We start from the raw sequence: 14,416 nt of genomic DNA, 5'->3' as shown, positions 1-14,416 counted from the left end.
CCAAAGATTTATAACACAGAGTAATGAGTTCTCCTCACCCGAATGCTCAATCCGAAAAATAAGATCCCTAGCTCTGGATTCTTCAGTCTCAGGAAACAGCCTTGCGACTGTATCCTGAGACTGTCAATTCTTCCCAGAAATGGATCACTTCTTATTCCTTGAAACTCCAATTGTTTTGCATCTACCTTTCTTCTAGATTGCGGCTGATCTGTTTGGTAACTCCACCCACAATGGCGGCACAATGGCACAACGGTAGAGCTGCTACCTTACAGCGCCAGGGACCCGGGTTCGATCCTGCCCGCGGATGCTGTTTGTATGGAGTTTATACGTTCTCCCTGTGACCTGCATGGGTTTTCTCCAGGTGCTCCGGTTTCCTCCCACACTCCAAAGACGTACAATTTTGTGGGTTAATTGGCTGTTGTAAATTTTTCCTTTTGTGTAGGATAATGCTAGTGTACGGAGAGATCACTGGTCGGCAAGGACTCAGTGGGCCAGAGGCCTGTTTCCTCACTATATCTCTAAAAGAAAATCCAAGCATCTTAATTCCACATCCCTTAGTGCCCCAACCTAACAGAGTGTAAGAAAATAACTGCAGATGCTGGTACAAATCGAAGGTATTTATTCACAAAATGCTGGAGTAACTCAGCAGGTCAGGCAGCATCTCAGGAGAGAAGGAATGGGTGACGTTTCGGGTCGAGACCCTTCTTCAGACTGATGTCAGGGGGGCGGGACAAAGGAAGGATATAGGTGGAGACAGGAAGATAGAGGGAGAACTGGGGAGGGGGAGGGGAAGAGAGGGACAGAGGAACTATCTAAAGTTGGAGAAGTCAATGTTCATACCGCTGGGCTGCAAGCTGCCCAAGCGAAATATGAGGTGCTGTTCCTCCAATTCCCGGTGGGCCTCACTATGGCACTGGAGGAGGCCCATGACAGAAAGGTCAGACTGGGAGTGGGAGGGGGAGTTGAAGTGCTCAGCCACCGGGAGATCAGGTTGGTTAAGGCGGACTGAGCGAAGGCGGTGAGCGAAACGATCGCCGAGCCTGCGTTTGGTTTCGCCGATGTAAAGAAGATGACATCTGGAGCAGCGGATGCAATAGATAAGGTTGGAGGAGGTGCAGGTGAACCTCTGTCTCACCTGGAAAGACTGTTTGGGTCCTTGGATGGAGTTGAGGGGGGAGGTAAAGGGACAGGTGTTGCATCTCCTGCGGTTGCAGGGGAAAGTGCCCGGGGATGGGGTGGTTTGGGTAGGAAGGGAGGAGTGGACCAGGGAGTTACGGAGGGAGCGGTCTCTGCAGAATGCAGAAAGGGGAGGGGATGGGAAGATGTGGCCAGTGGTGGGGTCCCATTGTAGGTGACGGAAATGTTGGCGGATGATTTGTTGGATATGCTGGCTGGTGAGAACGAGGGGGATTCTGTCCTTGTTACGAATGGGGGGCGGGGGAGCAAGTGAGAGATCCTAGTGAGAGCCTCATCTATAATGGAAGAGGGGAAGCCCCGTTTCCTGAAGAATGAGGGCATCTCTGATGCCCTAGTGTGAAACACCTCATCCCGGGCGCAGATGCAGCGTAGACGGAGGAATTTGGAGTAGGGGATAGACTTTTTGCAGGAGACTGGGTGGGAAGAAGTGTAGTCCAGATAGCTGTGCGAGTCTGTGGGTTTATAGTAGATGTCAGTCACTAGTCTGTCTCCTGTGACTGTAAACCTAACAGAGGCATCAATTGTGATTCATTAAATTAAATTATTTTTTAGAGATAGTTGCAAATTACGATAATATTTTGTGCAAAAAAAATTACATTACCTGGTTATTCAGATACAAGAAACAGCAGGTGCTGGTTTACAAAAAAAGACACAGAGTGCTGGAGTAACTCAGCAGGTCAGGCAGCATCTCTAGGGAATATCGATAGATGACATTTCCCACATATATTCTGATGAATCTGCTTCCATGATCTAACTACCTTGTCACTGCTATGATTGCAGGGTTAAGGGTGGTCCAACCAGAACTTGGGCTAACTGTAAAAAGACTATTACCCAGGAGAGTGCACAATAATTTGGGCAGCACTGTAGCGCAGCTGACAGCACCAGAGATCCAGGTTTCTATGCGGACTACGGGTGTTGTCTGTACACAGTTTGCACGTTCTCCCTGCGACTGCGTGGGTTTCTCTGGGTACCCCGGTTTCCTCTCACACTCCAAGGACGTGCAGGTTGATATGTTAATTGCCTTCTGTAAATTGTTCCTCGTGTGTAAATTTGTATTTGTTCCCTCCCGGGACACTCTCCAGTTCCCACCCTTTTGTGTTCCCAGGCTCTTTACAAAGAAGCCTGTAATGCCATTAACCCGTTTAATTTAATTTTAGACCAGTCCATGGTTTCTATCAAATCCCGTAAATTTCTCTACTAAACCCTAACCTCACACCATTTAAATAGAAAACCACCAGCACCTGTGAATTGAAATAAAGATGAAACATTTTTAACCACAAACAACAACTAGAATACCAAGTCAGAACATAGAGCATGGAACATTTTCAGCACAGGAACATGCCCTTTGGCCCACGGTGCTGAACATGATGCAAAATTAAATTAATCTCCACTGCCTGCACATTTATTTTAGTTTAGAGATATAGGGGGGAAACAGGCCCTTCGGTCCAACGTGTCTGTGCTGACCAGTGATCCCCGCACATTAACACTACCCTACACACACTAGGGACAATTTACACATACGCCAAGCCAATTAACCTACGTCCCTGTACGTCTTTGGAGTGTGGGAGGAAACTGAAGATCTCGGAGAAAACCCATGCGGTCATGGGGAGAACGTACAAACTCCGTACAGACAGCACCCATAGTCCGGATCGATCCTAGATCTCCGGCGCTGCAAGCTCTGTAAGGCAGCAACTCTGCCGCTGCGCCACCATGCTGCCATATCATCCATACCCTTCCAACCCTCGCGTATTAGTGTGCCTGTCTTAAAGCCTCTTAAACACCACTGTCGGATCTGCTTTCACCACCACCCCAGACTGTGTTTTATAGGCACCCACAGCTCTCTAAGTAAAAAAAGTTGCACGGCACATTTACTTTAAACATTCGCCTTCTGATCTTAAAACTTTGTCCTCCTTGGGGAAAAGGCTCTGTCTCTCTACCCTATATATGACTCTCGTAATTTTGTAAATTTTTCTCACGTCACCCATCAGCTTTCAATGCTCCAGCGAGAACAATCCAAGTATGTCCAAGATAGAAACAATAAGCTGGAGTAATTCAGTGGGTCAGACAGCATCTCTGGAGAAAAGGAATAGGTGACGTTTTGGGTCGAGACCCTTCTTCAAAGTATACTCAACCTTTCCTTATAGCTGATACCCTCTAACCTCGGCAGCAGCCTGGAAATCTCTTCTGTGCCCTCTCCAAAGCTTTCACCTCCTTGTTGTATTTGGGGCAACAAAGAACTGCACACAACACTCCATATGTACAGGGACGTAGGTTAGTTGGCTTGGTGTATGTGCAAATTGTCCCTATTGTGTGTAGGATAGTGTTAATCATCATATCATCATATCATATATCTACAGCCGGAAACAGGCCTTTTCGGCCCTCCAAGTCCGTGCCTCCCAGTGATCCCCGTACATTAACACTATCCTACACCCACTAGGGACAATTTTTACATTTACCCAGCCAATTAACCTACATACCTGTACGTCTTAATGTGCGGGGATCGCTGGTCAGCGCAGACTCGGTGGGCCGAAGGGCCTGTTTCCGCGCTGTTATCTCTAAACTAAAAATGCAGCCTATCCAAAGTTGCTTTATAAAGCTGCAACATGACTTCCTGACTCTTATACTCAATAGCCCAACCTACAATGGCAAGCATACCACAAGCCTTCCTTACCATTCTATTTGCTGCATTTTTACTTTCAAGGAGTTGCGGACTTGGACCCCAAGATCCATCTATACATCAATGTTATTAAGGGCCCTACCATTAACTATAATGGTAATGACGTGAGAGAAATTTATAACTATATACTTTCCCATTACATTTTACTCTAAAAGTGCAATGCCGCACACTTGCTTGGATTAAGCTCCATGTGTCATACTTCTGTCAATATCCACAAATGATCTGTAATCCCGCTGTATCCACTGTCCACAATACACCAATTTCTGCGTTGTCTGCAAACATACAACCAACCTGTCTACGTTTACATCCAAATCATTTATATCTATCTCAAACAACAGAGGTTCCAGTACTGATCACTGCAGAACATTGCTGGTCATAAATCTTAAGTTAGAAATAACACATTTCCACCACTACACTCTGTCTTCTATGAGTAAATCAGTTCTAAATCTAAACTAACAAGTCACTGTGAATCACATGGATTTTTAACCTTCTGGATCAGCCTAACATGATGGAACCTTATCAAATGCCTTACTGAAGTTAATATACACAACATCCACTGCCCTATCCTCAATTGACCACTTTCAACATGTCCGCAGAAAATCAACTCAATGGTGCAGAGAAGAATGAGAGGGAATCTAGTCTGAAGGGGTTAGGTAGACTGGATATATCTAAAATGGGAGATCAAGGGATTTAAGACTGAGATAAGGAAAAATGTCTCACTCAGAGAATGGTGAACCTGAGGAAATCCCAACTCCCAAAAGGGTGTCAGAGGTTATGGGGAGCAGGCGGGAGAATGGGGTTGAAAGGGAAAGATAGATCAACTATAATTGAATGGCAGAGTTGATGGACTAAATGGCCTAATTCTGCTCCTAGAACTTATGAACTTATGAAAAGAGCTCGAATGCCATTTTGCTGGATATTTTTAGAAAGAGATAGATAAAGGCCCAGACCCAACAGACATCAGGTGGTGTAGGGAGAAGGTGGAAAGATGGTATTGAGATCATTTATTAGCCACAATCGTGTTGAATGGCAGAGCAGGCGTGAAGGGCTGAATGGACTATTCCTGCTCCTCTCTCTATGTTTCAATGTTCACAATGTAATGTGAATGTTCACTGCGAAGGTACTGGTGGTCGATAACAGGAAACACTGCAGCTAATAGCCGATTATCAAAAACGAAGATCAAAGAATACTCATGTAGATTAGCAGTTTGCATTTGACAAAGCACATCACAACCAAAATCAACTTATCTATATCGGCGAAACCAAGCGCAGGCTCGGCGATCGCTTTGCTGAACACCTGCGCTCGGTCCGCATTAACGCAACTGATCTCCCGGTGGCCCAGCACTTTAACTCCCCCTCCCATTCCCAGTCTGACCTCTCTGTCATGGGCCTCCTCCAGTGCCATAGTGAGGCCCGCCGGAAATTGGAGGAGCAGCACCTCATATTTCGCCTGGGCAGTTTGCGGCCCGGTGGTATGAACGTCGACTTCTCCAACTTCAGATAGCTCCTCTGTCCCTCCCTTCCCCTCCTCCTTCCCAGATCTCCCTCTATCTTCCTGTCTCCACCTATATCCTTCCTTTGTCCCACCCCCGACATCAGTCTGAAGAAGGGTCTCGACCCGAAACGTCACCCATTCCTTCTCTCCCGAGATGCTGCCTGACCTGCTGAGTTACTCCAGCATTTTGTGAATAAATCGATTTGTACCAGCATCTGCAGTTATTTTCTTATTCAACTGACTGGAATCAGATTCTTTAAATGCAACCACTGACAGTTGTCACGTTCAACAATGCAAATAAGCAACTTATTGGAGGATTATATTACATTTTGAATTATATTTAATTTTTTCAAAATTATTAATTTGATGGGTTTCTGCCTAGCATTATAATGAAATAGATTAAAGATTAAATAACAAACTCAGACGGTCTGCTAGAGCACTAGTTACAGATGACAAAAACCTCATAGGTTTACATTCTGCTCAAAACTATTTCTAAATTTTTCCATCACTGCTCTGACAAACATCAGTAAGTAGACTCCACTATATGAATTACCGTGGGCGTATAAAATTATTTTGAGTTCTATTTTTATTGAGACTTATCCTAATTATGAAATTGTAACTCAGCGGGACAGGCAACGTTTCTGGATAGAAGGAATGGGTGATGTTTCGGGTCCCGACCCTTCTTCAGACTCAACCCGAAACGTCATCCTTCTATCCAGAGATGCTGCCTGTCCCGCTGAGTTACGCCAGCATTTTGTGTCTATCTTCACTAATATTTGGGAAGCTCCACTTGTTACATCCTTCCTGCCTGAAAATAACCCATTTATTCTAACTCTCTGTTTTCTATGTGAGAGCTGATTTTCAATCTCCCCTAACACACATCCTCCAATACCTTAAAATTTCAACACCAGCCTATTATTTCATATTTATATATATATATATTTTTTTTCATATTTCAGATACAGTGCGGAAACAGGCCTTTTCGGCCCACCAAGTCCGCACCGCCCAGTGATCCCCGCACACTAACACTATCCTACACACACTAGGGACAATTTTTACATTTACCCAGTCAATTAACCTACAAGGTGTCAAAAGGCACCTTGTCAATTTGCCTTTTGACATATCGAGGGGTGGATCATTGGAGTAAATCACAACAAAATTAGAAAGCTAAAGAATCTCATACATCCCCAATAATTCACATGGTGCAGTTTTTTTAAGGCAATTGAAGACCAGGTTTTGATTATGTTCAGCTTTCCCAAATGATTAATTATTTTCACTTTGATTATTTGTTCTAGGATCTCGCTAACAATAGACGCTAAACAAACTGCCCTTTAGTCCACCGCTTTCTGTCTCGCTCCCTTTATGAAGAGGGGAGTCACATTGGCTGCTTCCCAATTTCTGGAAACCTCCTGGAATTTAGCGAGCATTGAAATGTTTTCAACCAGTGGGTCCACTGTAGCTGCAGACACTTTCTTTAAAAACCTTGGGTGAGTCCATCAGGTCCCAGCCTGAAGAACGATCTGAGCCTGAAGAAGGGTTCCGACCCGAAACGTCACCCATCTGTTTTCTCTAGAGATGCTGCCTGACCTGTTGAATTACTCCAGCACTTTGTGTCTATCTTAGGGCCCAGCCATTTGTCTGCCTTTAGCTCCGTGAGTCTCTCTATTGCAAAATCTCTAATAATTGGGATTTTTACTCCCAATTATTCCATTCCTCCTTGATAATTGAACCTAACCCAGCTGTTGTTAAAGGTGACCAGAAAATTCACCTATTCAGAGTGGTGAATTGGTGAAATTCTTTCCCACAGGAGGCTGTGGAGGCCAAGTCAATGGATATTTTTAAAGCAGAGATAGATAGATTCTTGATTAGTACGGGTGTCAGGGGTTACGGTGAGATGGCAGGAGAATGGGGTTAGGAGGGAGAGATAAATCAGCAATGATTGAATGGCAGCTTAGTCTTGATGGGCCGAATGACCTAATTCTGCTCCTATCACATGACCTTATGACCTTATTCCTTCTCTCCAGAGATGCTGCCTGACCCGCTCAGTTGCCCCAACATTTTGGTGGAGAGCTGCTTACATCTTTGGTGTAAACCAGCATCTGCAGTTCCTGTAAACCAACATCTGTTGTTAAGGGATATTTGCCATGTCTTCCACAATGAAGAATGAAGCAAAACATTGATTTAACATATCTAGCATTTCTTTATATCCTGTTATTAATTCTCCAGCCTTGTTTTACAGAGCCCCAACCATTACCCGATCTGCCTTTTCCCTATTTATATATCCATGGAAACTATTACTATTTGTTTCAATATTGCATGCAAGTTTTTTTCTAAAAAAATATTTTCTCCTTTCTTGTGAACTTTTAGTCTCCTTTACTGTTGGATCCTAAAAAGTTTCCAAACCTCGGAGATTAATTGCCATGTTGTATGTCTTACTTTCAATTCCACTTTCTCTTCGGTCCCTTTCCCTCTTCACTTTTCCCCTCACACACATTCCTGTCTTCCCATTATCTTTACTTACCATTTATTTCCCTCCTCCTCTCTCTGGCTCCTTCCTAACCTTTTCTAGAACTTCTCTAGAACTCCTTCTCTAGAACTTTTTCCAGAGTCAGGGCTCACATCCTGCTGAACCACAATAAATTATCTGGTCTTGATTTCCCATGAGTAACATTCTGAGTGACTAACGAAAAAATAAATCAAAACCATCATGCCAATGATTAGCATTGCAATGGGTCGTTTCAGGGCAACTAACAGAAGTTGGGAGATATTCAAAGAACGGTTACCAGTCTCAGCAACTGAATGTATGCTTGCTGATATACGCCACCAGGTGTCTCTGCTGAGACACACCACCAAGAGTCAAGTGTTTTATTGTCACATGTCCCAGATAGAACCATGAAATTCTTACTTGCAGCAGCACAACAGAATATCTAAACATAGTACACTGTAAACAATATAATAAACGAGAAAAATAAAATTCAGTTCATAGAGTCATAGAGTGATACAGTGTGGAAACAGGCCCTTCGGCCCAACTTGCCCACACCGACTAACAGAACTGCAGATACTGGTTTAAATAGAAGGTAGACATAAAATGCTGGAGTAACTCAGCGGGACAGGCAGCATCTCTGGAGAGAAGGAATGGGTGACGTTTCGGGTCTGAAGAAGGGTCTCGACCCGAAACGTCACCCATTCCTTGGCTCCAAAGATGCTGCCTGTCCCGTTGAGCATTTTGTGTCTACCGGTCAACAATGTCCCAGCTACACTAGTCTCACTTGCCTGCGCTTGGTCCATATCGCTCCAAACCTGTCCTATCCATGTACCTGTCTAACTGTTTCTTAGATAATGGGATAGTCCCAGCCTCAACTACCTCTTCTGGCAGCTTATTCCATACACCCACCACCCTTCGTGTGAAAAAGATACCCCTTGGATTCCTATTAAATCTTTTCCCCTTCACCTTGAACCTATGTCCTCTGGTTCTCGATTCCCCTACTCTGGGCAAGAGACTCTGTGCATCTACCCGATCTATTCCTTTCATGATTTTGTACACCTCTATAAGATCACCCCCTCCCCCCATCCTCCTGCTCTCCATGGAATAGAGACCCAGCCTACTCAACCTCTCCCTAAAGCTCACACACTCTAGTCCTGGCAACATCCCCGTAAATCTTTTCTGAACCCTTTCAAGCTTGGCAATATCTTTCCTATAACATGGTGCCCAGAACTGAACACAATATTCTAAATGCAGTCTCACCAACGTCTTATACAACTGCAAAATGAGCTCCCAACATTTTGTTTCTACCTTCAGTTTAAACCAGCATCTGCAGTTCCTTCCTACATATATTATATGTGAAAGATGAAAAAACATCAACTTGCGGTTGTGGACATAGAGCCTCAGGAAATCAGGGCACCTCTGCCGGTGGGGGAGTTAATAAAATGCCACCTGTTTCTTCTCACCAGAGATGCTGCCTATCCCGCTGAGTTACTCCATTTTTTTAAATGTCTATCTACAGTTTAAACCAAAGATAATAGAGCAGAGCAAGATAAACCACTCGACCCTAAAAAACGTAGTACGTCACGGCGCCATTTTAGTAGGCAGAAACTTGCAGAAACATTTTAAAAGAAAAATAACAAAAATCTGTGAATTGATAGATGAGATATATTCTGCATTTTTATGGTATCATCACATACACTGTTCCCCCAAAACATTGATTACACTGCAAGAGGCATAGCGAACGGCGGGTTTTGCCTACTAAAATGGCGTACATTACGCTCCTTTGCGTACTACACTTCATTATAGGCGATTTTGACGGAGTGGTTCATCTTACTCCTCTAGTATCTTTGGTTTAAACCAGCATCTGCAGTTCCTTCCTACAAGTTAATCAATGATGCACAAAAGTCAAAAATTTTAGAAGAACAGAGATATGCAGAGCTAGAGGCAGTGTGTGAGGCAGGAGGCAGAAAAGGGAAACACTCAGACCCAATATGTAGGAGAGAAAGAAGGGAAAAGAAATAAACTGAGAATAAGAAATGATGGGTCCCTTAAATGTGTATATTTTAATGCTAGGAGCATTGTAAGAAAGGTGGATGAGCTTAGAGCCTGGATTGACATCTGGAAGTATGATGTTGTGGCGATCAGTGAAACATGGTTGCAGGAGGGTTGCGATTGGCAATTAAATATTCCAGGATTTCATTGTTTCAGATGTGATAGAATCGGAGGGGCAAGAGGTGGGGGTGTTGCATTGCTTGTCAGGGAGGATATCACAGCAATGCTTTGGCAGGACAGACTAGAAGGCTCGATTAGGGAGGCTGTTTGGGTGGAACTCAGAAATGAGAAAGGTTTAGCAACACTTATAGGGGTGTATTATAGACCGCCAAATAGGGAACGAGAATTGGAAGAGCAAATATGTAAGGAGATAGCAGATATTAGTAGTAAGCACAGAGTGGTGATTGTGGGTGATTTCAATTTTCCGTATATAGACTGGGAATCGCATTCTGTTAAAGGGCTGGATGGTTTGGAGTTTGTAAAATGTGTGCAGGATAGTTTTTTGCAGCAATACGTAGAGGTGCCTACCAGAGAAGGGGCAGTGTTGGACCTCCTGTTAGGAAATGAGATGGGTCAGGTGACGGAGGTATGTGTTGAGGAGCACTTTGGGTCTAGTGATCACAATGCCATTAGTTTCAATATCATTATGGAGAAGGTCAAATCTGGACCAAGGGTTGAGATTTTGGATTGGAGAAAGGCTAATTTTGAGGAGATGAGAAAGGATTTAAAAGGAGTGAAATGGGACTTTTTGTTTTATGAAAAGGATATAATAGAGAAATGGAGGATATTTAAAGGTGAAATTTTGAGAGTACAGAGTCTTTATGTCCCTGTTCGGTGGAAAGGAAAGAATAATAATTTGAAAGAGCCGTGGTTTTCCAGGGAAATTGGACACTTGGTTCGGAAAAAGAGGGAGATATACAATAAATATAAGCGGCAGGGAGTAAATGAGGTTCTTGAGGAATATAAAGAATGTAAAAGGAATCTTAAGAAGGAAATTAGAAAAGCGAAAAAGAGATATGAGGCTGCTTTGGCAAGTAATGTAAAAGTAAACCCCAAGGGGTTCTACAGATATGTCAATAGCAAAAGGATAGTGAGGGATAAAATTGGTCCATTAGAGAGTCAGAGTGGTCAGCTATGTGCTGAGCCGGAAGAAATGGGGGAGATATTAAACAATTTCTTTTGTTCGGTATTTACCGAGGAGAAGGATATTGAATTATGTGAGGTAAACGAAACAAGTAGAGTAGTGATGGAAATTAGGAGGATTAAAGAAGAGGAGGTACGGACACTTTTGAAAAATATAAAAGTGGATAAGTCTCCAGGTCCTGATAGGATATTCCCTAGGACATTGAGGGAAGTTAGTGCAGAAATAGCAGGGGCTATGACGGAAATATTTCAAACGTCATTAGAAACGGGGATGGTGCCGGAAGATTGGCGCATTGCGCATGTTGTGCCCTTGTTTAAAAAAGGTTCTAAAAGTAAACCTAGCAATTATAGACCTATTAGTTTGACGTCTGTGGTGGGAAAATTAATGGAAAAGATACTTAGGGACAATATATATAATTATTTGGATAATCAAGGCCTGATTAGAAACAGTCAACATGGATTTGTGCCTGGAAGGTCATGTTTGACTAATCTTCTTGAATTTTTTGAAGAGGTTACCAGGGAAATTGATAAGGGCAAGGCTGTGGATGTTGTCTATATGGACTTCAGTAAGGCATTTGACAAGGTTCCACATGGAAGGTTGATTAAGAAGGTTAAATTGTTGGGTATTAATAGTGAGGTTGCAAGATGGATTCAACAATGGCTGAATGGGAGATACCAGAGGGTAACGGTTGACAATTGTATGTCAGGTTGGAGGCCAGTGTCTAGTGGAGTACCCCAGGGATCTGTGTTGGGTCCACTGTTGTTTGTCATTTACATTAATGATCTGGATGATGGTGTGGCAAATTGGATTAGTAAATATGCAGATGATACTAAGATAGGTGGAGTAGTTGATAGTGAGGTAGATTTTCAAAGTCTACAGAGAGACTTGGGCCTTTTGGAAGGGTGGGCTGAAAGATGGCAGATGGAGTTTAATGCTGATAAGTGTGAGGTGCTGCATTTTGGTAGGACAAATCAAAATAGGACGTACAGGGTAAATGGTAGGGAATTGAGGAATGCAGTGGAACAGAGGGATCTGGGAATAACTGTGCATTGTTCCCTGAAGGTGGAATCTCATGTGGATAGGGTGGTGAAGAAGGCGTTTGGTATGCTTGCCTTTATAAATCAGAGCATCGAGTATAGAAGTTGGGATGTAATGTTAAAATTGTACAGGGCATTGGTGAGGCCGAATCTGGAGTATGGTGTGCAGTTCTGGTCGCCAAATTATTCAAGATTCAAGATTCAAGAGATTCAAGATATCTTTATTTGTCATCCAAAAAACAAGTTTTTTGGACGAAATTTCGTCACCCACAGTCCAACAATAAGAGCAATAAAATAAGCAAATTACACAACCCCAACCAACACAAAACACGCAAAAAAAGAAACATCCATCACAGTGAGTCTCCTCCAGTCCCCTCCTCACTGTGATGGAAGGCCAGAATGTCTTTTTCTCTTCCCCTGCCGTCTTCTCCTGCGGTCAGGCTGTTGTCGTTGCCATGTTCCAGGCTGCGCCGGACGGTGAAATGTCCGCAACGGGCCGATAGGAAGGATGTTGACAAAATGGAGAGGGTACAGAGGAGATTTACTAGAATGTTGCCTGGGTTTCAGCACTTAGGCTACAGAGAGAGGTTGAACAGGTTGGGTCTTTATTCTTTGGAGCGTAGAAGGTTGAGGGGGGACTTGATAGAGGTTTTTAAAATTTTGAGAGGGACGGACAGAGTTGACGTGGGTAGGCTTTTCCCTTTGAGAGTGGGGAAGATTCCAACAAGGGGACATAGCTTCAGAATTGAGGGACAAAGGTTTAGGGGTAACATGAGGGGGAACTTCTTTACTCAGAGGGTGGTGGCTGTATGGAATGGGCTTCCGGTGGAAGTGGTGGAGGCTGGCTCGATTTTATTATTTAAGAGTAAATTGGATAGGTATATGGATAGGAGGGGATTAGAGGGTTATGGTCTGAGTGCAGGTAGATGAGACTAGGTCAGGGAGAATGGTCGGCGTGGACTGGTAGGGCCAGACAGGCCTGTTTCCATGCTGTAGTTGTTATATGTTATATATGTTATAGAGGTAGGGATAGAGCAGAGGTAGGTGAGCAAGCTTAGCGAAAACAAGGATGAAAAGCTAAAATCAAGAAATTGTTGGTTGGTACACAATGCAATCAGAAGTAGTAGATGAAGAGAACTTGGTGCAAGTTAGGATACTGGCCACAGCTTTGGATTAACTCAAGTTTATGGAGGGTGGAAGTTGGAAGATTATCCAGAGAGTCACACTCTCTCAAGTTTGAAACACAAGCTTGGAAATAGTAGTATGTGCCCAGTCAGAAACAGAGGGATATGGATGGGAAGATGAGATTAGTGTTATCTTCTCATCATGGTCAGCATAGACATTGTGGGCCGAAGGGCTTGTTTCTGTGCTGTACTGTTCCATGTTGAATGTACTATGCCGATGCACATTTACATAGTGGGAAACTGTAAATAACTTGTGATTTAATGTAGAGATTTTCTCTGAATTAAGACCTTTTCTACTGCTAGTTGGAAGCCGGGGGAAGCAAGGGGAGTGGAACTGATAATGGCATGAGGGCAGAAAGATGAAGAATGTGGAGAGAGGGTGAGGAGGGATGAGAAGGGGAATGGAGGAAAGAGAAAGGAGAGGGGGGGAGGGAGAGAAGGGGGTGGGAGTAGTGGAAGAACGATATTGAGGGGAGAGGGAAAAGAAGGGGGCGAGGGAAGATAGAGGACAGATTGGGTGGGGGAGAAAAATAGAGAACAGAGCAAGGGAGAAGAGAAGGAAAAGGATAGAGGAAAGGAAGAGAGACCACAAAGGGAAAGAACAGGCATGGGGCAAGGATAGAGTGGAAGAAGGGCCCATGGAAAGAAGGAACAGTGCGGAAAGGAATGGGAGATAACGTGGAGGAAAATAATGGAAGTGGAAGAGGGGGAGGAGTAAAATGGGAGAAAGAGAGGGGGGAGAGGAGAGCTGATTAATAAGTTTGCAGATGACATGAACATCGGTGGGGCTGCTGATAATGAAGAGGATAGACTTAGGTTACAGAATATTGATCAGCTAGTAATTTCAGCAGGGCAATGCAGATGAAATTGAACCCTGGTAAGTGTGAAGTGATTCATTTTTGGAGGTCAAATGAGAGAAGGACATTTGCCGTGAATGATAGGGCCTTAGCAAGTACTGGGACCCCGGTGTACTAGTCCAAAGATCTCCGACCATGTTTACATAGGCGGATAGGGTGATGAAGAAGATATTTCAGGCTACTCGCTCGATTAGCCAGGATATAGACAATTAAAGCAAGGACATCTTGTTACATCATTATCTTCTGAAAAAGGGTCTCAACCCAAAACGTCATCTATTCCTTTTCTCCA

General features: G+C 43.7%; 1 protein-coding gene across 1 annotated transcript in view; it reads right to left on the bottom strand.

Annotated features, from left to right (window-relative positions):
* Window positions 1–3,927, bottom strand: part of LOC144607457 (uncharacterized) — a 52,465-nt gene extending 48,538 nt beyond the window's left edge. The window contains exon 1 of the mRNA XM_078424320.1: window positions 3,869–3,927. Within this exon, the coding sequence (XP_078280446.1) occupies window positions 3,869–3,927 (59 nt within the window). The remainder of the gene's footprint in view (window positions 1–3,868) is intronic.
* Between the last annotated feature and the right edge of the window lie 10,489 nt (window positions 3,928–14,416).

This window comes from Rhinoraja longicauda, chromosome 28, assembly GCF_053455715.1.
Source record: "Rhinoraja longicauda isolate Sanriku21f chromosome 28, sRhiLon1.1, whole genome shotgun sequence".
NCBI lineage: Eukaryota > Metazoa > Chordata > Chondrichthyes > Rajiformes > Arhynchobatidae > Rhinoraja > Rhinoraja longicauda.
This window is presented reverse-complemented; position numbering and strand designations above follow the sequence as displayed.